General features: G+C 41.3%; 1 protein-coding gene across 10 annotated transcripts in view; it reads right to left on the reverse strand.

Moving 5' to 3' along the window:
• Positions 1–27,231, reverse strand: part of LOC142655814 (ankyrin repeat and fibronectin type-III domain-containing protein 1-like) — a 219,469-nt gene that overhangs the window by 108,309 nt on the left and 83,929 nt on the right. For 9 of the 10 annotated variants that reach the window (XM_075830400.1, XM_075830398.1, XM_075830397.1 and 6 more), the window contains one exon: positions 8,653–8,693. In XM_075830400.1, the coding sequence (XP_075686515.1) occupies positions 8,653–8,693 (41 nt within the window). Of the gene's footprint in view, positions 1–8,652; positions 8,694–14,102; positions 14,170–27,231 lie in introns of those variants that run through there. The other variant, XM_075830408.1, reaches the window with a different exon arrangement.

Raw genomic sequence — 27,231 nt, forward strand, 5'->3', positions numbered from 1 at the left:
TTTCTATTAGGGTCTATGACTGTTACTGGGTGTCCTATTGCTGGTGTTCCTGCGGCTGATGCTGTTAGGGGGCTGGTACCTTGGCACTCAAAAAAAAGTCCTGGAATGCTGCATATTTTGACACTGTCCTATAGAATAAATCAATATCATGCCCCATGTATAATAAAGAACAGAAGCAGTGAGGTTTCATTGTCCCTTTGATGGTAAAGCTTTTGAGGCTTTAGATCTTTTGAAAGGTTTTGGTAAACATATCAGGTTTTAAACACTATGCGTAATTTAACCTACAGGCCAAATTGGTATTAACGGTATAAAATGACTCGGTTTTGAGGGCTTCACATGGACCTCATGGTGAAGACTGAATATATAAATAGGGTTAAATCCTATTCAGTATAGTCCCTCGGTGTAGGACCAGCTAAACTGCTGAGAAATATTTTCCTGCACCAGCATCTGAATCCTGACATTTATCACCATCCCATGCCAAGACGTATTTTTTTTTTAAATGCCACTTTCTCAAGTAATTAACATATTATTTTTCCATCAGCTCAGGCTCGGAATCCAGCCCTGGGGGGCTGGTGTACCTCCCGCGTCCCTCGGCGTGGTATAATGTCTGTTCTATACAAGGTGGCTGTAAATAGTAGTAGAAGTGCCCTCTTTCTTTGCCGGGTGTATGAATAGAGGTCTCTATTCTCTTGTGCATTAATGATAAAGAACACTTATGAGCACATTCACACACTGCTCCAAGAAACTGACTTACCACATAATTCCACAACACAGTGTTTCCCCAGCAGCTAAGGACTCTGGGTAATGCCATGCAAATAAATGGCCATAGAGAGGACTAAGTATCGAGAGGATTAGTAATGATATGTTTTGCATGAAATCGGAATAAAAGCTGTATTTTAGAGAGTTTATGCGGCATAAGATGGCTGCTGTCCGTCTGATGGAGCCCAGAAGAGCCATTTATTCTACTTATGTCAAGGGATGTCTGGGGTATTAGATACGATTTCTATACACGCTTGTCTGCTTCATCTCTGGCAGTCTATTGGAATATGTTCGTACATTATGTTTGGGAGATCACACCCGAGTATGTTTTGGCCATATGTTTCCATGTCCCCCGACTTCCGTACACTTCCCCCCCGACTTCCGTACACTTCCCACCCGACTTCCGTACACACCCCCCCCCTGACTTCCGTACACTTCCCCCGAGTAACATAGCGGGCATCAGTGGTGGCAGCAGTCTTTTTAGCATGTACTTGTAAAATATACTTCCATCTGACGTTTTAACATATTTCCATATGACTTCCCTATTGGAGTAAAAGATTAACTTCCATCTGACTTCGGTATACTTCAACCTGGAGTTCCAAAGTAACGGTACCCGTACGGAGGCTTTTACATAGATTTGTATAAACAGATGAAGTTTTTCCAATCTCAATCTTTTTCTGTGGAAGAAAATAGGCCCCCACCTAGTAAACCACCGGCTTTTGCCGGTTTTCTCCAACATTAGTTGCTGGTAATTTGCGATCATAGAACAACGAAAATTTACATTAATGAAGTTACTACCCAGAGGACCGGCGACTAGACAAGTAGCGGGCTGCAGCGGTGGCAGCAGTTTTTTTTTTAAAACATTATAATCTATTTGGAAAAAATTTAATTCCTGACATCCGGCACAGTGAAGGGGTTTTCCGAAAACCACCGGACCTGGGTAAAAAAAAACCCTTTAAATAATTGTAGACCACCAATAGATCTATGTAAGGCTCTCAATAAGGGATTTATATCAATTTAAAAAATAAATAATATTGTAATATTGCTTTAATATTTCGAAACTTGCACCCCAAATACAATCGGGCTCATTTACTCAATACAAACTGACCTTGATGCTATGGCAACCAATCCGAGCTCAGCTTTCATTTCTTAAACAGCCCTTGAAACATAAAAGCTGCATTGTGATTGGTTGCTATGGACAAGGCGGCTAGTTTTCTATTAGACAATAATGATAAATGAGGCCCGGCATTTGTCATCGTCTGATATCATGTAATAAACATCTCAGGGTTAATAAGAAATCATTCCATGCCCTGCAGTTGTTGGGACGATTTTTGTAGGGTAGCAACAGGGTGAGCAAAGGAACAAACTGAAGCCAGGACGAGGGCGGGAGGTCTACGGGAGTCACTGCAGCAGAATGAAGCTTTCATTCCTGTGGTTAGACCACAGATCAAGGAAAAGAAATAGGGCTGACATTTAGCAGCATTGTGAGCTCAGTACAAACACTTCAGACCCTGCACTCGCTGTGAGGGAGAAAGTATTCCTGCTCCCTACTCTAATCATCACATACTACAGCCTCAATATACACAATTATACATCTCAGCCAGAGCTGCAGTAATGTCACACTGCATGCTGCATAGAACGCTCAAATTACCAGATATAATGGAGATATAGATCGAGAGATATGAGATCGAGAGGTATGAGCTCGAGAGATATGAGCTCGAGAGATCGAGAGATATGAGCTCGAGAGATATGAGCTCGAGAGATATGAGCTCGAGAGATATGAGCTCGAGAGATATGAGATCGAGAGATATGAGCTCGAGAGATATGAGATCGAGAGATATGAGATCGAGAGATATGAGATCGAGAGATATGAGATCGAGAGATATGAGATCGAGAGATATGAGATCGAGAGATATGAGATCGAGAGATAGATAGATATGAGATCGAGAGATAGATAGATATGAGATCGAGAGATAGATAGATATGAGATCGAGAGATAGATAGATATGAGATCGAGAGATAGATAGATAGGAGATCGAGAGATAGATAGATATGAGATTGAGAGATAGATAGATATGAGATCGAGAGATAGATAGATATGAGATCGAGAGATAGATAGATAGATAGATAGATAGATAGATAGATAGATAGATAGATACATGATAGATAGATAGAGCTAGTTTATAGTGTGACCCCCTCCCATTACTCTGCACCATGTGTGGTGCTTGGTCACCTGTATAATGCTTGGACAGGAGGGGTTATAATGCTACACACTGTGTAAGAAACAATGTATTCAGTGAACAGGAAATGATTTATAGGAATGTGCCGTGGATACAATGCAGAGAAGCTTCAGTACTAAACACAAACCGTACAACCTAGAATGTGTGGTGGCTCTTGAACATCTTTTCATAGGTCATAAGAGCCAAAAGAAGATGTCAATGCCAAGCCTATGTGAATAAATAATGATTTTATACTAATTTTATGTAAGACTCCAAATATTTAAATCAGCACAAATCACCTATGGAACACATATTACTCACACTATGCATATAGCTCCCTCTAGTGGTGGCTGTAGGCAGCAAGAACGTTATTTATTTCTATGCAGGGGGTTTGGGGCTTTGGGCAACTATAAAGCTATATTAAGAAGTTATTCAGCACAGATTTTGTACCTATTGTACCTGGGACGGACTTTCCCTTCGATACAGTGTTTGCCACTATTGCAGTTTGAGGTTTGCACTGGACTGCATATTCTCCTGGTGCTCTAGCAAAAAATATAAAAACTGTTGCCCCTCTGAGGATCACAGCCCCTCTGTCATGTCTGTCCCAGCACATGACAGCTGCAGGTTTTCTGCTCAGTTGAAACTTTTTCATTTCAGCTCATCCCTAGTAGGAAGCCATATTTGCAGTTTAATTGATTCACATTTCCCAGACGCAAGAAGTAGCAGATAAAATACCTCCTACAGGCACCGGACCCCCTGAGATCAACTACTGGGGGAAATAAATTATTATGAATATATTGCCTCATGACTAAAAACTAGTCCAGCTCAGTGCTTCACTTCATTACAGTTTTCTGTGTCATTAGAAAAACATCCCTGTTGAAGGGAGTTGTATAAAATTTAAAAAAAATAAAAATTCAGCTTTTTTTTATTATCAGTAACAGCGCTACTCTTGTCGAGAGGCTGTGTCTGGTATTGCAGCTTAGTCCCATTTTTGTTAGCATCCCATATAAATAAAAGGGGTTGTCCAGAATTAGGAAAACATGGCTGCATTCTTCCAAAAATTAAACAATGCTGTTCTACTGGTTGTATGTGTTATTGCAGCTCAGCTCCATTCTGAAAAGAATGGAGCTGTGCTGCAATCCCAGACACAACCTTTGGACAGGTGTGGTGTTGTTCCTGGAAGATCGCAGCCATGGTTTGCTAATCCTGGATTTGGGCCTCTTATCAAAACGGTCTGACAGAGAAATAGGCCCTGTTGTCCATAGCAGCCAGAGCAAAGTTTACACTATTTTCGATCAAATGAGAGCTGCACTGTGATTGGCTGCGATGGCCAACAAGGCCGGTGTTACATAAATGTGGCCCATGACTCCAGATACATGTCAGACTCATCTATAAGGGCAGATTGACACAAAGTAGTGACGTTTTTCACGCCCGAGTCGCACCCCTACGGGTCCCGTTTTCACGGATCCCCATAGACTTGAGTCTATTGAGGGATTCGTGTAAAGCGGAAGAAAATAGGACATGTCCTATTTTTCCACGGACCCTTAACACGGTTCGTTAAAACGGCCGTGTGAACAGCCCCATAGAAATACATGTGTGTGACGGCTGTTTTTTTTTTTTTTTGTTTTTTTTTAACACCCGTCACACGGACGAGTTACACGCTCGTCTGAATAAGCCCTAAGACTTGACCTACTTAAAAGGAATTTCCACTCTTGAACACCATTTCCATTTTTTATCTAAATAGGTAAAAATTCTCTGCTGATTAGTTTCTTAATAAATCTTTAGAGAGATCAAAGCTCCAAATCCCCTGTATTGACCTACGGATTAATTTACTAAATTAATTATGAATCTCTAATCTAAGGCCCTGTTCACACAGAGTTTTCTTGTAGGCAGAAAAAAAATCTGCCTTAAAATTCATTCAGGAATTTTGAGTCAGATTTTGACCAAACTGCAATTTCTTGCCACGATATTCGCTTGCATGGAGAAGCAAAAAACACCTTCTCTGCCTCCCATTGATTTCAATGGGAGGTCAGAGGCGGAACAGTGGTAAGAAAGAGCACGCCACTTTTTGTTTACCGCGAGCGGCTAAGAGCCGCCGCAGGGAAAAAAAAAAAAACGCCTTCGCCTTCAAGTAAAATCAATGGGAGGCGGTTTCGGCTATTTTTGGCGCTGATTGCATCACGGTTTCCACGTCAAAAACCTCTGTGTGAACTGGGCCTAAATAAATCTCCTGCATAGAGTTGAAGGGCTGGCAGCCACCGCTATCTTATAATTGATACATTGCGCGCAATAAGTAAACTCATAAGCTCCCCCTAGTGGTGGCTGCAGGCAGCCAGAATTTTATAATACTAATGTATATACAGGAGAATTGAAATTCTGTATCAGAAAAAAAGAGCTCGGACCACTGTAAGGATATATTATTAAATTAATCAGCTCAGAATGGTGAATGTAGAAATTTAATTGTGTAAGATCCCCTTTAACATATCTGCAACTTGATGACGCTTAGAAGTTGCATATTCTTGAACTGTTATATTTCAATACAACTGAACGCAACTTTATCCCAGTCACTATTATTGGAGCGTGTCAATTGTGAAACATTCCGGGGTAGATTAGGATGATTGGGGTTTCATACACCAGTCTTAATAAATGTGTTGAATATGACTCCAGCGATTTGGTTATTAAGAGACGAACACCTCTTAATAAATGGGTCGCATCTTTCCTCCTGCCGTTCGCCACAACTGTGGTTGGCTGTGCGCTACAATTGTGGTGTAACGATCGCGCCTCTTCCATCACCCATCAGATAAAATAAAATACATACCGCTCTTCTCCCCACCTGCTCCCGCTTCATTCAAGGTACTGACGCTGCCCTATGTGATGCAGCACTGAGGACGTTGAATGCTCGTCACATACGGACGCTGCCCGGCATCAGGACCCTGAATGAGCCGCGGCATGAAGAGGAAGCCGGAGGCATGTGTCCAAGGGGGAAGGTAAGGTACGAGGTCCGGTATGAGCAGGCGTAGATTTCTGCTTTTTTCTGGTGTAAAATATAATAAATTTGGCATTCCAGCAAGGCCCCTACACCCTTTGGCCAAGGCCCGCACTTCTCGCCACTTTCAGAAAGCGGCGGAAAAAGTGGAAGGTTACAACTATGAGAATTATTAGTGCGACTATGGCGTACACCAAAATCTGCCAATTTTTTTATGGCAAAAACTGATGTAAACCTTTTAATATATTCCCCCATTGAGTCATGTGACCTGTCTGGTATCATCCACTGTAAGGGCTTGTCCACACATAACGGAATTGCTGCAAAAAAATTCTGCCGCAATTACGCAGAAAGCAGCAGAATTTCCGCTTTGAAATAAACACACTATTTCCTGAGTTTTTTTACTGCAGAAAAATGGTGCCTATTTTGCGGCGTTTTTCTCAATGATGGGATATGGTGACATCTCCTCTAACAAACGCAGCAATTCTGTCCACTTTCTGCAGCAGGAATTGAGATGCTGCGGTACGAAAAATCCGTACTGCAGGTGAATTTCTGGTGGGAAATTTTACGCGGCGTGTGGATGAGATTGGTTAGATTTCACCCACTTTGCTGCTACTGTATTCCGCTGCGTATTTTCCGTCCATAATGCCGGATGCAAAATACGCAGAAATTCCGCTACGTGTGGACAAGACATAAGTCATCACCTTATTATAGTGTGAACCGGTGGTATAAATATATAAATGTGAGAGGTTATATATTATAACCAGGGAAACCGGTATATGAGCAGAACATTGGTTTGTAGCGCTGCATGCACCGGGAGCATCAAAACAACCTGCGCTGCGGCAGGAATACTACAGGAGACAAATCTGAATGATTCCATGTGACGTGAGGGTAATGATCGGGACCTCATGTGAAATCCTATAACACTATTATTATGACAGCAAACATAACATTGGTTTCCTTGCTGCTAGGACACAGCGATGTATTGTATCGTGATGTGAAGAGGGAAACATGAGAAGAAAGGAAGAATGGGGGAGCATGGATGGTTATGGGCAGGTTAGCGATAATTGGGTTCCTGTAAAATATCAACGCTATACGTGCAATAGAATCACCACCATCATTTCCCGTCCAAATCATAACGGAACAAATACATTTAATCCTATATTGTAATCTGGTTCTCTGTTCTTTGCATGCACAGGTTTGTTAACGTACATTTCTGCAGCACACGACCACCACAAACTGCAGACCGTTTGGTATTTTAATGCCCATAAAGGTTGCCCCACAGACCATTCTTATGCAGAGTTACACTCCTATACTCTGCTGTTCTGTGGGTATGTCACTATACACTGCAGTTCTGGTATTCTATTCGTGAAAAAAAAAAATACTATTTGACAGCTGCGACGACAACAACCTAAATTCTTGGAATAAAATGTAACTCCCATCAATAAGTAATGCCGCTTTTATGACCGAAATCTATGGTGCCATTTAGGTCTGGCATTTATTTTTTGTGACATATCACTTATCTCTTGTAGGTTACTGAATAATAAAATATTTGTTATCCTGTGTCTGGACCGTTGCATAGCAACAAACCAAGAATGCACAGGGTGACAACCACAAATCTTCTTAGCCTCGTCTATTCCGCTGTGGTCACTGAATCTCTTCCTGGATGCTTAGAGGAGATCACGGACAGGTAGACGTGGTCTATCTTTATTCTGCAAAAAATCTTGTAATGGAGACACCCATGGCCAAAGGCTGTAATGTGAACAAAGCCACAGAACATTTACTGCCATCCCACATGAGGAGCTTCAGTGGAAACAGATGGTTTAAATAGAGGACTAAAATATTCCCCAGCGGTGGCAGTCAACAGGTGCCGGCAGATTGAGCTGCTGCTGTGCTTAAAGGGGTTGTCCAGGATTAGAAAACATGGCTGTTCACATAACAGTGAAACACCTGTCCACAGATTTTGTCTGGTATTTCAGCTCTGCCTCATTTTTTTCAATAGGGATGAACTGTAGTACCAGATATATCTCATGGACAGGTGTGGCACGGATTATGAAATATAGCAGCCATGTTTTTTCTAATTCTGAACAACCCCTTAAACACAGACCTACTTTTTTTTTGAGCATCCAAGTCCAGGAATTATGTGGGTAGCCGTGTATCTATAGTGTCATAGGTTACATGAATTGTGCCAACTTTTTTTTTAAATGGTGCATGTGGCATAATATAGGACATGAGGACTATTATCTGGGCACTGTATAGAACTGTTATTTGGGTATAACATAGGCACTATACAGCTCTGTTTCTTGGTCATTATTTGGGAACTGTATGGCTTTGTTATTTGGGCACTTCGTGATGCTATTATTTGATCACAGTATTGGAGACTTTGCAATGTACAGTCCTACAGTCCGTATCCTAGATCTATAAGCGTCTTGCACACAAATGAACAATTACATAGATTTTTTTCAAATCTTTGCAGAGTAGAATGAATGACACCTATAATGTTCACCCTATATATGTATTTATGTAGTATATTATGATATGGCATGTCATTATATTCTCTGTATAGACCAGCCTTGATTGAACCCCTGCTGTCAGTACACAGCACTTACGTTCGCCTGCAGTATTAATTGCCATTAAGGATTGAATAGGTTGTAGTAACAGGTAAACAAATGGCAGGGAAGGAGTTCTTACCTTGGTGTTTGAAATTCTTTCCGGTCCGCTGACCCCAGACTCTGTAAGACAAGAAAGATCCTTTTAGATATGGTTTGCATGGAGGATGAGGAGGAAATTCCACATACATTCCTAACTCGAGAAAGGATTAACTTAATGGTTCCCAACATTATTAGAGCGAAACTATACCCTATTTACCCACCCCCCGCTGACCCTAACATGCCGTATATTTGGCAAAACATGGGGCCTCCTGGTAACCCAAGGTGAAAACGTGGCACAGAACATTGGTATTACTGCAGAGGAGTCTTACAATTAATACAGACTACCAAAAGAAAACCCACACATTACGTATAGTTCTGAACAGTGTGTAAACATACAAAATCCTATAAAATATCAACATTTTCTAATATAATATGTTTCTACTCCTGTTTTTAAGAAGTCTACTAGTAGTCGGTGAATGAAACATTTCTTGTTTGGCTGAAAACCTATCCTGATGATTTGCTGCTTACTCAGTTGTAGGGCTCGTTACAGTATATCAGAGCCCTCTCTTGTAACCAAACATGAATCAGGAAGTGTTTTTAGTCCCTGGATTCAAACAATACTTTTTGCTCACTGGCAGCAAGCAGAGATGTTGGGCGTATAAAAAGACATAAAAGGTCCCCATAGAAAGAAAGAAAGAAAGAAAGAAAGAAAGAAAGAAAGAAAGAAAGAAAGAAAGAAAGAAAGAAAGAAAGAAAGAAAGAAAGAAAGAAAGAAAAAAAAAAAAAAAAGGACCCCACTTACTGCTCTGCCAAATGTACTATATTTTAATTTAATGACAATTATCATTTCATAACAGCCAATTATAGAGCTGAGGGCTGCGTTTTTTTTTTTCATACATAGAGCTCCAAACCCCCTGGCTCCCCTTCATACAGTCATAGTTACATTATACAATTCTATCTGCCCGCAGGCACCACTAGAGGGAGCTCATTACAGAGTGATTTATGCATTTATATTTAACTCAATGGGCGCTGTAAAAATCTGTATACAATGAGCTCCCCCTGTTAGCAACTGCAGGGAACACAATGAGAAAGCTTTATTGGCTTTAAAGCTACGTTCACACAGGGCATAAAGATAAACCGCGTATCTGCCCTGGCAACTAAAGGTAATTCCGGCCAAAAAAAACGCGCCAGTTGCGTTGAAAAAAAACCACAAAAAAAAAACCAGACAAACAATCATACTTACCCTGACGTCTTGCAGCCCAGCCTCCTGGGATGACGTTATATCCCATGTGACCGCTGCAGCTGTCACATGGGATAAAACGTCATCTCAGGATGCCGGCCTAGACAAAGAAGTGCAGAATTCTGGGTAAGTATAAGATTTTTTTATTTTTTTTTCAAAACGGCATTTTTTTTGCGGCGGTCTCGCATCTTTTCTGCCGCAAAAAAAGCGCAACGTTTGCGGTTTGTTGCAGCTTTCACCTCCCCTTTGAATTCAATAAGGAAAAGCCGAAAAACACAAAAGCAGGGATTACGCAAATACAATTGACATGATGCCGATTAAAAAGCCACTCCGTAGGTAGATTTCCGAGTGTTTTTTCCGATCATTTACGCAGCGTGTGGATGAGATTCGTGCAAATATCATCCACTCTACTGCTACTGTATTATGCTGCGGATTTTCCGAAACTAAATCTGTCGCGGAGATTCCGCAGTATGTACACTATGTGTGAATTTACCCCAATAAATCAGGAGAATTCTAGAGCGTGTAGCATTTGCTAGCAAATAACCACAGTTAATAATAACATATTCCATCGCATTGTGTAGCGTAATTGCTGCAGGCTTTCCGTTCAGATTTGCGGATGGAAAATATGCATCATATTACAGTAGCAGCAAAGTGGGTGAAATTTTCATGATCTTATCCACACGCTGTTGAAAATTTCCGTGCACAAATTGACCGATGCAGATTTTTAATCTGCGGAATGGTTACATATTCGTTGCGGATTTCCGCATTAAAATCTTGCAACAAATAGCAAGTCTTGTGATATTTGCTGTGGAAAAGCCACGAATTTGCCACAAAAAACACAAGTAAGACATGAAAAAAATATAGCGTTGTTTCATGCCATGTGACCTCTGCAGCCAATCACAGGCTGCATCAGTCACATGGGACGAAAAGTCATCCCCAGAGGCTGGCAGCACTAAGATCAGATGGGGGAGGAGTGACGCGTCTCTATAGAAGACTCGGGGAGGTAAGTATTGACTTTTTTTTTTTTTTTGCTTACCTTATCTGGTGTGCGAAGCGGTAAATCCGGCCCAAAAGTTTTCACCAAAACCACGATTTGGTGCGGACTTTTGCAAAGAATTCCCTGCGGTATCTCGGCCGAGTTTTCTGTAGCAAATCCGACCCATGTGCTTGGGGGCCAAAGGAGGTATTCTGCCATAGAAGCGCTGCTTTTACGGAACACCATACGACGGCGCACAAAGTCTCTGTGGCTCGATAGTACAACAGGTTGGAGACCACTGCACTACTTTATTTAATTTTTTTATTATACAATAAGGGTATATTCACACTGCGGAATTTCCATCTGGATTTTCTGTGCGGAAATTGACTTGCTGTATGTTTTTTTAATTCGTAGCATGTCAGAATTTTCGCACAGAAAATCCAGATGGAAACTCCGCAGTGTGAATATACCCTTATTGTAAAATAAAAAAAATTAAATAAAGTAGTGTTTTGTACAGGTTTTTTCTGTAGCGTGTGAATAAGATTTGTTGACATTTCCGCACAGAAAATTCTGCAGCGCTTACGCTACGTAAATGTTACTGGTACACACAGATACGGGAGTATACGTTGACTAAACATACTTGGGAGTCAGTTTCACGATTCACTATTGTGATATATAGGCCCCTAATGCCGGGATGTGACTCCTGTCTGTAATGTCAGAGGTCAGTGTGAACAGCAGACTGTCTGACAAGGCACAAGGTGTTATTAGTCTCCCTGGGGAATCTAGGCTGCCCTTGAGGTATTCCAGCCCTGCAGGCCCCTATTATACACCTGCAGAGATACAGGAAATTCAGCAGATTACTAGTCATTGTCAGACAAAGGAAAACTAATTGGGCATTAGTTACCACTTCATTATCAACTACTTCTTCTCACCTCCAGCTACAGGCACAAAGCAATCAGTGTGGACATTTCTGAGCTGCACTACCACCGCTTTCATAGCAGAATTCGTGTGGATAAGGAGTTAACCTTTGACTCTGCAGGAGACTGGCTGGGGTTTCCTGCCTGATTTCTCATGACTTACTCAGTGATTGACTCATTACAGGAATCCTGAGGTATAAATCACTGAAATGGAGATTCTTGTAACGGACAGACATAAATACACACACTAATAAATATAAATATATATATATTTGAAAAAAACTTGCATTTCCATATATAATAGAATTCCTTTAATATGGCATCTATTAATCCCGAATTTCCGATAATCTGGCATTTTAGTATTCGATCATTCGGCATCTGCTAATCCAGATAATCTAACAATCTGGCACTTGTTTCCAACACAGAACTGTAATATACACCAAAACACTGAGCGTAGAGAACCAGAATGGTTATAGTATTATATCGATACATTTTATGTTACAGCTTAATTTTTGGGCTTCCTTCTTGACGGTTTTCTACCCTTACAAGTGCGTTTTATATACTTTTCTATAACTATTTGATAATCCAGAATATTTGATAAACTGGCACTTATCAGATCCCATTGAAGGTAGCCAAATTATTGCTGTGGCATAGAGTATATAATCGCAATGATGCCACGTTTCTGGTCAACCTGGAGTATTTCTGTAGTATGCGCCCCGTTAGGGACTACGGTTCACACCACATTACATTTACAGACTGGTGCACCGCAGTCTTCGTAAATCTGACCCATTGGGGGAGATTTATCTAGACTGGTGCAAGGGAAAAGTAGAGCAGTTGTTCCACTTTTCCCTTGAAATAGTTTTGATAAATTTTGGTCAAAGTTAAAGGTCACTTATATCATGAACGTAATGTAGAACAGCAGAAACCTGTCATACACTACCTAATGGTTATCGTACATTTGCGCAAAATAACGTGGCCAATCAATGACCAACAAGCCTAAAAAAAAAGCAGTCACAATCAGCCATTTTGGGACAATTTATTTAATGTCTGCGGCCTATATCAGATGTTTTTTTAGGTGGTCACGACTCTTGTGTTGCAGTGGAAGCCTAGACTAAGGCCACAGGCACACAATGCGTACTATGTGCGGATTTCCCATGTGGATTTTCCTGTGGCAAATCCGCAGCGTAACACAGTAAGGGTATGTTATGTTAACACGCACTAATTACGGACGTAATTCGGGCGTTTTTGCCCCGAATTACGTCCGAAAAATGCGCCTCGATAGCGTTGACAAACATCTGCCCATTGAAAGCAATGGGCTGACGTTTGTCTGTTCACACGAGGCGTATATTTACGCGCCGCTGTCAAATGACGGCGCGTAAATAGACGCCCGTGTCAAAGAAGTGACTTGTCACTTCTTTGGGCGTAAATGGAGCCGTTATTCATTGACTCCAAATGAAAAGGAGCGCTAATTACGGCCGTAATGGACGCGGCGTTCAAGCGCCTGCACATGCCGTTACGGCTGAAATTACGGGGATGTTTCCTCCTGAAAACATCCCCGTAATTTCAGCCGTTACGGACGCTGTCGTGTGAACATACCCTAACAGCAAAGTCAGCGAGTTGTCATGTAATCTCATCTACACATTGTGCCATTTTTCCACACGTAAATTGACTCGCGGTAAAGATTATAAAATCTGCAACATGTCAATTTATCGTGCGTTTCCAAATCGTATCTGATAATTTTATTTTTTAAAAAAACAAAAACGCACCAAAATCTACAGAACTGATTTTTAGTCACAGAAAACGTCTGCAACAAAATCTACCGCGTGTGAATACATCAAAATATATCGCCCCCTTCTAATAAACCCCGCAGCTATGTCAGCAGGACATGATCAGGGCGGCCTTTTAGCCTCTAAATGTAAACTAATCTTTTTCCATTTACTGACAGCAAGCAGAGATCTTGAAAATGAGGAATTGAAACACAAAGTATATTAAAAAGTCGCAGAACTTTTCATTATACATGGATTAAGCTCTACAATTAGGGTTTTCATTAGTCTATGTCATGGATTATCAATTAGCTCCAATATCAATGTGCCTTATTTTCATCTGGTGGGGCTTCTTCTACTTAACGGAGGACGCCACTCACATTTTCAAGATTTCTAAACAAGTCCAGTAAGGGATATTTCAGAACTGGGATTGTAAGCCCGGAACACAATACAACAGTCTCCCTCCATAGTCATGGGGAATAGAGAAGATGAGGATGAAGGCGTCAGTACGGGGGTGTATGTGTAGTAAATACGGATGCAAAGGTCCAGCTATTGAGGATGCATTGGAAAAGGGAAATGGAACGAAATGCAAACCTTGAATGAAGGGTCAGGGTGTATGTAGGGGGGTACTCCTCCTCTTCCTCTTCTAAACTTTCCTTCCTTCCGCCTTCGGTTTAGCACCCAAAACTTGGACAGCACCCTCAGTTCCCCAGATGCCCCATTGCTGTTGGCCAGCACGTCACCCCCATCTCCTTTGCCAAGGAGCGCAGCATAGAGGAATGTGGGATCCTGCAGCCAGCTCCTGCGGAGTAACCAGTGAGAGTTGGGGAGAGCTGGGTGCATGCTTTCCTCTCGCTGCCTGTTGTACTTTTACAATCTGGTTGCTTGGCAATGGACTAAAGGCAAACTCCACAACAGAGAGGAAAGCACAGGGCCGAATGCTAATCAATGCAAAGAAAAGTTTACTATCGCCGCCTCCTCCTGCCCAGAACCATCACACTTCCTGCCATGTCCTATATTTACAGCAATATCCAGAAGAGCGTTCCCATAAAGGAGCTGGCGATGAGAAGATGCCAATGTTTTAGATTTCTTTACGTCACACGTGACGGTGTTAACTTATTATCTGCCTTCTCACAAATATCAATATCCATGGCCTAAGGCATCGCGCAGGGATGAGGATCTGACACCAAACACAAGATCTCTCCAGATATCAGGCCGTTGTTGATGTCTGACATCAATGCACACGCCTGCGAGATGGTTTCCTGATACACACCTGCCCACACAGACTATATATACTGTGAGAGTACAATACCCTATCAGGTAATTCTGAGCCAATGGAGGGGGAACCAACACACAGGGGACTCTCACTTGGGAGGACCCAACATGTCTGATTTCAATGGGAACGGTGTAATGCCTCATTTCTCCTGTGGAGGCACTGCAGGGGAATTGACCACTTGTTTCCGGTTTCCCCACAGATTACAGCTGATGATTGAGGGTCCCAACGGCGGGCATCTTGAGCACAGTTGATCATAGGGTGACCCTTCCAATAAAAAGGGATTAAAGTGGACAACCTCTTTAATCCAGCTAGATGACACGAGTATTATACGTGGTCACAGTATGTAATGTGTATTCTGGAGTAACTTAATCCGCAAGAGAAGATTTCAGAGACTACGATTTTAAGAGGGAAATCATTTTCTTTAAAGAGGAACGGTCATCTGATTTCCGGCGGTAATCTCTCGTGTGTGTACAGAAAGATCAGTGCATGGTGATGTTATATTGAAATATATTTTTTATCATGCATTTTTTTTTTCCTCCCGCTGTACTGAATGCGAATACCGAGATGTGTTTGGAGCCTGGCCAAGCCCAGTGTCATGTGGCTGGCTGCAGCCAATAGCATGTGAGGCAATGGTGAAGAGAATCTCACTTATACGCTAAAAATATATATATATATATACATACACACACCATAATGGTAATTTTCTGACCGGTTTTCTTTAACACTATAATTACTAGAGTGAGCGGCTTTGATGGTGTTCTGCATTATATCAGACTACATCCAGCCGCCCACACTTTTACGTTTTATTAAAGGAATAGACTGGAAAATTCTATTGTTAGATAGGTCAGATATTTAAAGAGACGGATTATACACGTCAGTTATGGCCCATGTCATATGACGGCAATTGTTAGTGTTCAGCGTCCAGGAGCTGCTTACACTCCGGTTATGGGGGGGGGGGGGGTGAGTAAATTTAAAGAAATTTTCCTTTAAATAAATCTTAAAGCATTATATAATAAAATATCACACAACTTTCTAATACGCGTTGTGTTTCGATTCCATTACATTTTCAAGATCTCTACTTGCGGACAGTGAATGGAGACATTATTGTTAAGGGTCCAAACTCATACAAACACAACACTGAGGTTTTGCTTCGGTTGTATCCAGTCTAGGCAATTCTATCTGAGCTAGATAGCTTGGACTCCAGGCTGATTTTACCTGCACTGATACATTGTAGCAAACTATCATTGCAGGAGAGAGACTTGTGCGGTGGACGTATTGAGCTCATATAGGTTTCTCAAGGCTGGATACAAAATTGTAGCAAAATCTCAGCTATAAGAAGTGTTGAGTCAGAACAGATTTTAAGTTTTTGGATGTAAACAAGAACGTTCTCGTGCACTGACAGCAAGTAGAGATCTGATAAAATAGTTTAAGAGTGAGACATTTTAAATCAAAGGATATTAGAAAGTTGCAACACTTTCCATTATACAATCAATAAAGGAGTTCTCCAGAATATGTTGTTTTCTTTTGTTTTAGTTTATAAACATGCAGCTTTTATAATAAGACGTCACTAATCAATAGGAAGTAATTACAAATTGTCCATCAGCCCTGCTATCCCCATTCACAGAATCCTGCATGTAAACAGTAGGGCATCTGGTGGTGTGTAGTACAATGTGACACCAAACCCATTTGTCATGTGACTTCTTCACCCAATGTAAAAAAAAAAAACAACTATTAAAGAATCCCGAAATAGGGGTGGGGGTCCCCATTGAGGACCCTCATCTATCAAGAGCATATCTCTCTCTCCCTGGAGGACCCAGCATGTCAATGAATTTCAATGGGCAGCATGTAATCCCCTATTTCTCCTGTAGTGGTGCTGCAGGGAAATTGAGCATTTGCCACAGGATTCCCCCACCACACGATTGCTAGGGTTCTGAGTGGCGGGACTCCCTGTAATCAACTTTCATCCATGACCCTTCTAACAAATAGGGATTGTCCAAAGCCCTTTAATCTATGTACTGTTATAAACATCATAGCGGTCAGTTTAACAACCCTCACCCCAATTCATCCAGGAAAACCCACAAACCTCCTTGAAATGCCCACTTACGAGTACATATTACATTCTTTGTACACATAGTGACAGAATCATTCACGACTCGGATATTTTTGATCGATTCCTGTAAGTAGTAATATTATTAATTATTATTATTATATAGAAGGTCTAAATTCTTATAAAATGCAGGTTATAACTGTAATATGAAAACCTGCAATTTCTTGAGAATCCGATCTATGGCTTCTATCAGCCTGACAATTTTGCTCCATTTGTGTCGGACTAGTCCTCCATTACCTCTGACAGTAAAAGCCTATGTGAAGGGGATGCATTTTGTTACATAAGCTGTGTAAATAACGACATATTAAATATGACATGTGGCCAGCACGCAGCATCTAATGCGGCTCTTTTTCCAGTCTACCGTGAAATGTCAGACTTCTGTTATCCGCTATTTAACAACATGTTTTTTTTTTTAGATCCAACATTCTGTGATGAATAATTTTCGTAATATCTTAATAGTGGTTGGAGCTCTGATTTTCTGATACAAAAGGTCCAAATCCCCTGCATAGACATAGTTAACGGGGTTGTCCACTACTAGACAACTGATGACCTATCCACCGGATAGGTCATCAGTATATGATCGGTACGGGTCCGACAACCGGAACCCGCACCGATCAGCTGCTCCGGTTACCTGCGGGCACCAGATGTTATTGCATAGTAGGCAATGTACGAGGCCGGAAGCAGTTGGCTCCGTACATTGCATAGCGACTGTGCTGCCGAACTGCAGCTCGGCCGCCTTTTTATGACCGGAGCCAACTGTCCAGGCGTCGGACCCCCACAGATCATGTACTGATGACCTATCCAGTAGATAGGTCATCAGTTGTCCGCTCCTGGACAACCCCTTTAAATGATTCTGGCTGCCTGCATTTACCACTAGGGGGGGCTTACGGCTCAGTGTTTTTTTTATTATTGAGTTCAATATATAAGCAGTATGCAGTAAGCTCCCCAAAGTGGTGGCTGCAGGCAGACAGCATTTTATCTATTAAGGCTATGCATGCGCAGGAGACAGTATATAAAAAAACACAACAAAAAAAAAAAACCCTTACCAATATCCGTGCATGCTTAGCTGAAAAATGATTGGTTCTGACCAATGGAGTAAATTTTGACGCATAGAAAATGCTTTAAAAGGGGTTGTATAAGATTTTTTTAAAAATGTGCCCAGAAATAGCGCCACTCTTGTACTCACCATGGGTTGTGTATGGTATTGCAGCCAAGCCTATTTTACTTGAATGGGGCTGAGCTGCAATACCAGACACAGCCCATAGACCAGATTGGAGCGTCTCTAGCAAAAAAAAAAAAAAAACACGACGTGGGCAGCGATGAGAATCTGAAACCAACACGTCAGGATCTCCCCAGATATTATATGCTAGTGTTAACCTATAGGGGATATATGAAACCATATACACGTGCAATTTAATGCAACCTCTTCCTTATAGGTTTACACTAGTAGTCATTGATGCACAATATTGCACTGTGATCCACCATAAGCAGACATGGTGATAATCGCCTCACTTATTATCGCCATCCAGCCCTGGCCTTAATGTCTATTAAAACAATTAAAACTTTTTCCCCAGTTATGACACGTGTTGTAGAAATGTTCTGCAGCTGTCAGTAATAATACTGCAATAATGGCTGCTGACTAGCAATAAAGCTGCCCAAGGAAATAAAATAGCAAAAATACCTGGCCCAATGATCTACTGCTGTCACAACTACCGGCAACACCTGCAGCAATGTTATATCAATGTCACTAATAATAGTAATACCTGGAGCAAAGTTCCGTGCTCATTAAAAATAGTAATATCTATAGAGATACTTTGCAGGTATCAGCAGATGCATTAACATAAACTAATGTGCTACATAGAATATAAATATGAGGAACTCCTGAAGTAACGCTCTGCAGATGATTGCAGTAATAACAGTGGCGACAGAAGAGATTTAAAACCTGACCTGTATGATCCTATATACCTCTATCATCATGACTAGGTGTATAGATCATACATGCTGGGCTTCTCTTAAAGAGGTTGTCTGGTTTAGAAAACCCATTTTCAAATATTATATTAGGGAATTCTGCGTTAATAGAGGGGGTACCCCAATCCGGGCCCTCACTCATCTATTAGCCAGTGTGGAAAGCGGATAAAAAAAAAGGGCATCTCTTGCACTGGAGGACCTGAAATTTTAGTTCATTACACGGACAGCCCATTGATTTCAATAAAAAGGGTGTGCAATGCTTAACTTCCCAAGTGGTGGCGCTGCAGTTAAATTGAACAGTTGTTGCGTGCTTCCGCCAAAAGATTAAATTTGATCACTTGAGGTCTTAGCAGCAGGTTATTGGGGGACAGCTCTAACAAATAAGGCAACAGTGGTGTATAGTGTAGGTATATCCAGCACTCAGAATCAAAGTTATAAGGTTTATTAGGTCATATTTAAAACAAAAAATCCCAGGACCACGCTTACGCGTTTCAGACCAGTGAGGTCCTTAATCATAGCTAACAAATAAGGATTATCCAAAGTGGACAACTCCATTAAACTGCATTCTTGCTTCATGCTACAAAATACGATTTGAAACAATTAATACCAGATTTAAAGATGGTGTCTACTTTATATACAAGTCACTTTTAAGGGTTTTCCACTTTAACGTAAGGAACACTCTGGACACAACCGATAAACTGTGTTATGCTTAGTGCAGGACCTGAAGTGGCAGTGAATGATACAGAACTACTGGAACATAGAGAGAGCATTCCTGTGTCATACACCACTTTCCCAGACCCTGACCTACTCCTAGAATAGTGTATCAGTTTTGTCTGGAGATTTCCTTTAGTCATTTACTAAAAGTTTGGTACATTTCTAATATACTTTGTTTCGCTTCCTCATTATTCCGAAGATCTCTGCTTGCTGTCAGTAAATTGAGCCCTGCACGTGTCCAACTTATCCAACTGGGTGGCTAATTACGGTGCATCAGACCTCTGGGTCAGTTTGAGAAGAGGTTTTTAGGCTCTTGATATTAGAAATCATTTCTCCAATCAATGAAAGTAAGCAGAGATCTTGGGGACGATAAGGAATTGAAAAACGAAGTTAATTAGGAAGTTGCAGAGCTCTTCATTATACAATAACTGAAGAGAATCTGTCCTCACCCCTGACATGCACGTTTCAGTAAATACTTGTATTCCCCATGATATGGAAATATTGGAGCATATTTTCTTAGAACGCAACGTTGTGCCATTCCTCCGTTATTACGGAAAGAAATAGGAGTATAAATTGACAAATGGGTGTTACCAGTTGGGGGCGTGTCCCTACACAGACTGACCGTGTCCAATCAGTGATAACAGTATCACATTGTGTAGGGACGCGCCCCTTTGACAAGAATAGTAACGCCCAGTTGTCGATTTAATCATAGATTTTTAGGAGGAATAACAGAGTAACGGCACAATGCAGAGTTATAAAAAAAGATGCTCCAGAATTGTGATTTGTGAGAAGTCAAGAGAGCTGACCAGTACTTTTTAAGCTTTATTTACCTAAAAGGTAAAGCCCCTTTAAATGTCTGATCTGGCTATGCTATTTCAGGGGCAGAGGATGTGTCATGCTACTACTAACGTCAGGTGTCAAGCTGCGTTCCCTTCTAGAACGGAATATATAGTCACAACGTGCATATGTGACACAATTCTTCGTATGTCCAATTGCAATTGTCCCTGACGGAAGCTGGGAGGTTAAATTAACGGCATGGTTTACATCAGTAATGAGTCAGCTTTCTATCAGCCCACACTGCTCGCTATTCTCAGAATCCCTCCAACTCCCACACAATCTAATTCTGCTTGTATTGATTTTACTGTATGACCTCCTTACTCACTACTACGGGTGATGCGACTGTCCCGACAGCGGCAAAGAGCGGAAAGATAAGCCGGCAAGGAGAAGCTAATACAGGTAAACTACTGGTGGTTACTGGAAATAAATGATTCAAAGTCTACTTCAATATTGCAAACTACAGTTAAATCCTTTCATTTGACCAGTGATATCTGCATTACTGATCACCATCGTCCAAACCCAAGATCAATGACGTACCCACCATAGAGGCAGGATGCACGAGTGCTACGTAGCCAATGGTCAAATAGACTTCACACTGAACTGCTTCTCCTGCTTGCCGAGACACTGTCATAGTGGCTTCTTACAGCCACCACTAGGGGGAGCTCCCACCGAGTTCAATACTAAGATCATGTAGTTGGCTCCCCCTAGTGGTGGCTGCATGCCACCAGAATTATATTATTTATCAAGTTACAAAAACAGAGCTCCCATATATACAGATATGTATCATTTGCTCCATTTTATGGAGCAACGATCCTTAATACGAATAGTTAGTCCTCATACAGTTTGCATCTTGTTGGCAGCACATTCCTCACTTGTCTACACAGGGAGACAGTGCTGCCAACAAACACTTTTTGTCCGCATAAAAAAATGTGATCAGCCGATGAACGAGCACGGGGAAGTTTGTTAGTTCGATGGCCGATTGCTGCCCTATACACACAGCGCAATGATCTAGGACGCAAACTCATTCGCCGGATCATTAGCCTATGTGAAAGGGCCTAACAGCACGGTTTAAGATTTGTATGGCACAATTGTGTGTTGTGCTGTGGTAGTATCTAGCCTATGTATAGCCTTATTAGTTTGGGCAGTGCATGGTATTATTTTTGCGTACTTTAGAAGTTCTATTGTTATGAGAATGTGCTATTGTTTGTAATATTTTAACATATAAAAGCTGTATACATTTTCATCTTTTAGCTCTTGCCTTTGCTGAACAAAAAAGTAGTCAGAGCTCCACAGGATGTTTTGTCCAGAGAATATAAAAAGATCCGATCAGCTGACCGATGGCGGATGATGGGGAGCGAGCGTTTGACACATGTAAAAGGGTCTTTACTCACAAAGCTTGAAGATTAGATAGAACATACTGGTATATAGATTAGAAGTATGTACACCTTTTGAAGGAGATTTTTCAAAACAAGTTCAAGGGGAAGTGGAGGAGGTGCCCACAGCAAACAATCAGGTCCCTGCTTTCCTCTCCAAAGAACCTCTGAAAAATGGGCAACTGTTTCCTTGCACTAGTTTTTGATAAACGTCAAGAACTAGAACACTGTTAGAATTACTAAAAAAAAGAGGTATTACGATCATAGACATTTCAGGGGTATCCAGAGGGACCCCTACCAATCTAGAACTGACCCGCGCTTCCCGTAACCCTCATAGACTGTAATGGAGAGAACATTGCACATGCTCAGTCTCCACTTCCTTTTCTCAGCCTTCACCAATCACTTTGGATTATCAAATGGGGGACAGAGGACCGACGTTCTCCCAATAGGTTGTTTAAAGATCAGTATTTTAGTGCTCGGCATATCAGGCTCAACCATTTTATTGCAATGTTTTGTTAACTGATTAACGTTATTTACTTCATTACCGATTGCAAACTACAACTCCCAATATTGTCAAACAGCAGCTGCAATTACATACGGCTAGAAAAGTAATAACTTGCATAATGTAAATAATCCACCCACCACGGTTGTTCCCTTCTCTCTCTGCAATGAGGCTGCTGTTCGCAGTCCCAGAATTTTGCTAAGGAATGAGAGGAGGCATCGGAGGACTGTATCAGCTACTAAATACTCTGTGCAGCAGCCAAGATCACATTCAGGCTAGGAACTGGATACGTACACACATCAGGATTACGCAGCAGGCAGGGGAATTTACGCAGAAGTCTTAAGGTTTCAAATGATTCCTAAAAATAATCACTATTATGTGTCCTTCAGACTGAGGACGTGACAGCATAAATAGTACATAATTTAAACTATCTCTATTTATAAGGAACTCTGCTAAAGCTGAAATAAAATGTACGGGGAATAGTACCGGACTAATCCTGCTGCCGTGCTATAGCTATAGGAATCTGTCATAATACCCACTGAGAGATACGGTACCTAAAATGCACCTCCGGCCAAATAATAAAACTTGCCGACCGTGGACATGAATTTTGGGGAAGGAATGGAGGTAAGCAGTGCCTTGGATTTCTGGCATCCACTTATTTTGCTCTTCCACAGAAATAACACGTCCAAATGGGTATGTTTATAGGGGGAAGAGAGGGTAGATAGCGTTTATCTCACGTCTATGGACAGCTTTAGTAATATGGGACTGCACAACCTATATTAAAGAGGCTCTGTCACCACATTATAAGTGAAGTGCCCTATCTCCTACATAAGGAGATCGGCGCTATAATGTAGGTGACCGCAGTGTTTTTTTATTTATTTAGAAAAACGATCTATTTTCACCACGATTTTAGCTTTAAGCTAATTACTTTATTAATGCCCAACTGGGCGTGTTTTTACTTTTGACCATGTGGGCGTTGTACAGAGGAGTGTATGACGCTGACCAATCAGCGTCATACACTTCTCTCCATTCATTTAATCAGCACATAGTGACTCTGCATTGTTCACTATGTGATGTCACATACACACACACTAACGTTACTGAAGTGTCCTGACAGTGAATAGACATCACTACCAGCCAGGACGGGATGTCTATTCACAATCCCGACACTTCGGTAAGGTTTGTGTGGTACAGCAAGCGTAATCTCGCAAGGGCTTGAGAAAGCTACACGCGAAACGCGCGTCGGGGCGCTACCTTATCCACTGGGTCATACCACTACACTACGGAAATATGGGTAAGCAGAATATGGAGGTTATGTTAGGTCATTTAACTTTATTTACACTGTCCATGCTCATTCGGTGTAGACTAACTTCACTGCCTGTTCTATCTGACACATACTCTCCATTTTGGGCATACCTTGCTAAATTTTGGATTAATGTTAGCGGTGTGTCTTTGTAGACTCTATTTTGTCCACCCATATTTGTAACATACTGTGTCATATTGTGATCCAGTTATAAAGACCTGTTTTAGATTCTCATGTTTTTTTGATTTGTAATAAAGAATATCTATTTTTCAACTTTTGATATCCATTGACTCTTTGTTTCTCTTGTTCATATACATACATGACTTAGTAGTGTTCACCCAGGAACACATATGCAGCCAAAAGGCCTGGCCTCTGTCCACCTGTCCCACTCAAATGTGACTGTATACAGCTGCTCTACACTCCATATATGACATCAATCCATAATGTCATCTCCTGGGAATGTGTCGTTGACTTAGGCAAACTAGCTGTCCCTAGATCTCACAGTATTACTATTGTTACGAATAAGAAATACCAACATTTCCAGCATAGCTTCCCCTGTAAACTGTCAACATTTTCCCATGAGTTGTGCAGAGCGGATTTTAAGTTCCTAGCAGATCACAAAGTCCCAATCCGATTACGTCAGGGAAACCGTGATATACAGTGCAAGGATCAGACCTATGCTACATACATGTCCGTCTATCTGTATTGATGTGCTGGTGCTTATTTGTTCATACATTTGTGTGTACTTTTCTGTTTGTATATATGTGTACGTGTGTGTGTGTGTGTGTGTGTGTGTGTGTGTGTGTGTGTGTGTGTGTGTGTGATTTATTTAGGTTTATTGGGTATGTATGTATGCAAGCAAGCATATAAGTGTCTATTTTTTTGTGTTCTGTCCTCCTAACATGGCCAACAGGAACCTCATTCCAGATTTTTGCAATGGAGCCCCTAGATTACTTGTTTATGCCCCTGATTCTATACATAAATTGCGCTTCACATATAATAATGCTACTTGGTAATGTACATAGAATTCTGCCCGTTTTTTTAAGAAAATGCCTAAAAACAAAAAACACATTTAGATTTCAACTCCGTTTGCCACATGTGCAAGAAGTAAATGTAATATTTCTCCAATAAAAAAAAAATTCATTTTAAAAGAATTACTTAAAGGAGTTGTCCCATGCAGGGCGGACACCAGCGATCGGCTGGTATCACTGTGGGAAGCTTCAGCAACCTCTTTAGGGGGAATGCAGTATTATCAGTCCATTCAAATGAATGGGTGATCCTGAAATACATGGTTTTGCCGAGTGCCCCATAGGACAAGATATATTATACTGGGGTCAGTTCCATAGGTAGAGTATGCAGTTGATCTGCTTTTGGATATGTGTGCGATAGGCAAATTACATTGCGGGTCCCAATGGAGACAGGAGCGGTGTATGCGCTGTGGAATATGTTGACGCTATTTATAGTAAAAAGGAAATAAATCTGCACAGTGAATTATACCCAAAATTTGGAGGGATCTTGCATCTCACGCTTGTGCAGCCATTCAAACATTTGCAAGCTCGGTTTGAACATTTGTGGTCTATATGGCTTGAACTGTTCTCATAGTGTAAATGCCACTTGGAACATAAATCACTTTGGAAGGTATGCAGAACATACAGGGGCGGTGATACAGGGCACGCCGAGTAAACCCAAATGTCTCCTTTTAAACAACCTGTGCGCTGTAGGCGAAGACAAACACATTCCATCAAGTATTTAAAACTTGTATGTCCTACCATAGTTTATAGCGGTTTTCTGCTTCCCCTATTAAAATGAATGGTACATTTTGGATCACTATCTCCCAGGGTGTATGTGGACGATCATGTGATCTTTCACGTCTTAGTGTAGTATTGTGCCCTAATCCAATCTGGTATTGTAGGCACATAATTATAGGGGTTTTCCAGACCCTAAAAACATATGGTCTATCCTCAGGATAGGTAATCAATAGCTGATCGGTCGGGGTCCGACTCGGGGGACACCCGCCAATCAGTACGAGCGCTGCTTCTCCCTCATTTCTACTTGCTCACTGTGAAGCGTCGACACACGTAGGGGCGATTCATAGTATTGAAGCCTTCTCCCATTCACTTCAATGTGAGAAGGCGGCAATACTGTGAATAGCCGCTACGTGTGTGTCGACGATTCACAGTGAGCAAGTAGAAATGAAGGGGAAGCAGTGTTTGTATGAGCGCTGCTCCCCCTTCAAAACAGCTGATCGGCGGGGCTCCTGGGAGTCAGACCCCAAGTGATCAGCTATTGATGGCCTCTCCTGAGGATATGCCCAAATATTTTTAGGGACTGGAAGACCCCTTTAAGATTGGTTATACATGGGAGAAAGAAGAGAGAGCAGGCTAGCATTTGTCCATATGCAAGTATGTGATCTGGTATCCTAAAGACTTGGCTCCATAGTCTTCCAAATGGCTGACAATGATTGTAGCTGCAGCTCTGGAGCACAAACTGCTGCTCTAATAACTGAAATACCACACAGAGGATAAGAGCACATGTAAGTTGAATTATTTGGGGGGTGGAGTAGTGCTTTAAAATTAATCTCTACCCTTAAACACTTTTTTTAAAATTTAAATAAGTAAAAAATTCTGTAAGCTTTATTTGTAAATATATTTTTACTGCGGTCAGAGCTTTATCTTTCTTACACCGTGTTACAAACCCTGCACCTGCCGCTAGAGGAAGTTTAATCATTTACTGCATACGGTTTATACATTGAGCTCCCCCCAGTGGCGACTTCAGACAGCCAGCATGTTGTTTTTTTAATTTGTGTCTATGGGGGGGGGGATTTGGAGCTCCATATCAGGAAAAAAAAAAAGACACAGAGCTCCGACTGCTATAAATATATATTCCAATTCCCATTTTTTAAAGTATTGTGAAAATAATACTGGAAAGTGCAGAGATTCAGGGTGAAGGAGATTATTTCAAATATGTTCTCAGGGATATACGTTCAGTACATTTAAAACTGGAGCTCATGAAAACGCTGCATCCTTACAAGGGAACTAAAAAAAAAAGCTATTCTTTGGATCCAGCCAGAGATGTAGTCATTGATCACCACTGAAATCTATAAAAGAAGAATTTTATAGGTTCCGGTCATTTAACTGGGATCGTAATTCAGCTTCTAGTTTTTCATTCATGTAAGTGCATTTTATCCTGTTTTATAGAGATATACACGAACACATGGTGTGAGAAGGGAAATATATTGCTTACTTTCTCAATATCATGACTCTACTTTATCACTGAGGAAACCTGATCGTCTCTTTAACACAGGAATGCATGGAAAAGACAACTGTTGAATAACTTCGGAGGGGGGGAGAAAAGGAGAATGAGGGGAAAGAGCCATGCAGAAGGGATACATCCTCTACCAGCCTGATCTCACAGCTCTCTAATTCCCTCCCATGATCCCACCCTGCAGGAATTCACTGCACGTTTTTGTGGGGCTCAATTTCAACCCTTCTTTAAATCCACCCATTTTTAACAAAAGATATGTTTTTAACTCCTTGGTGAAGGGTATGAGGGTATGTTGGGAATTGTAGTTTTGCAACAGCGTGTAGGTCACGATATGTTATTAAATTACTGGACACTGGGTGGTATTGGTGCAATGTCTCAG

This window comes from Rhinoderma darwinii, chromosome 6, assembly GCF_050947455.1.
Source record: "Rhinoderma darwinii isolate aRhiDar2 chromosome 6, aRhiDar2.hap1, whole genome shotgun sequence".
NCBI classification, from domain to species: Eukaryota; Metazoa; Chordata; class Amphibia; order Anura; family Rhinodermatidae; genus Rhinoderma; species Rhinoderma darwinii.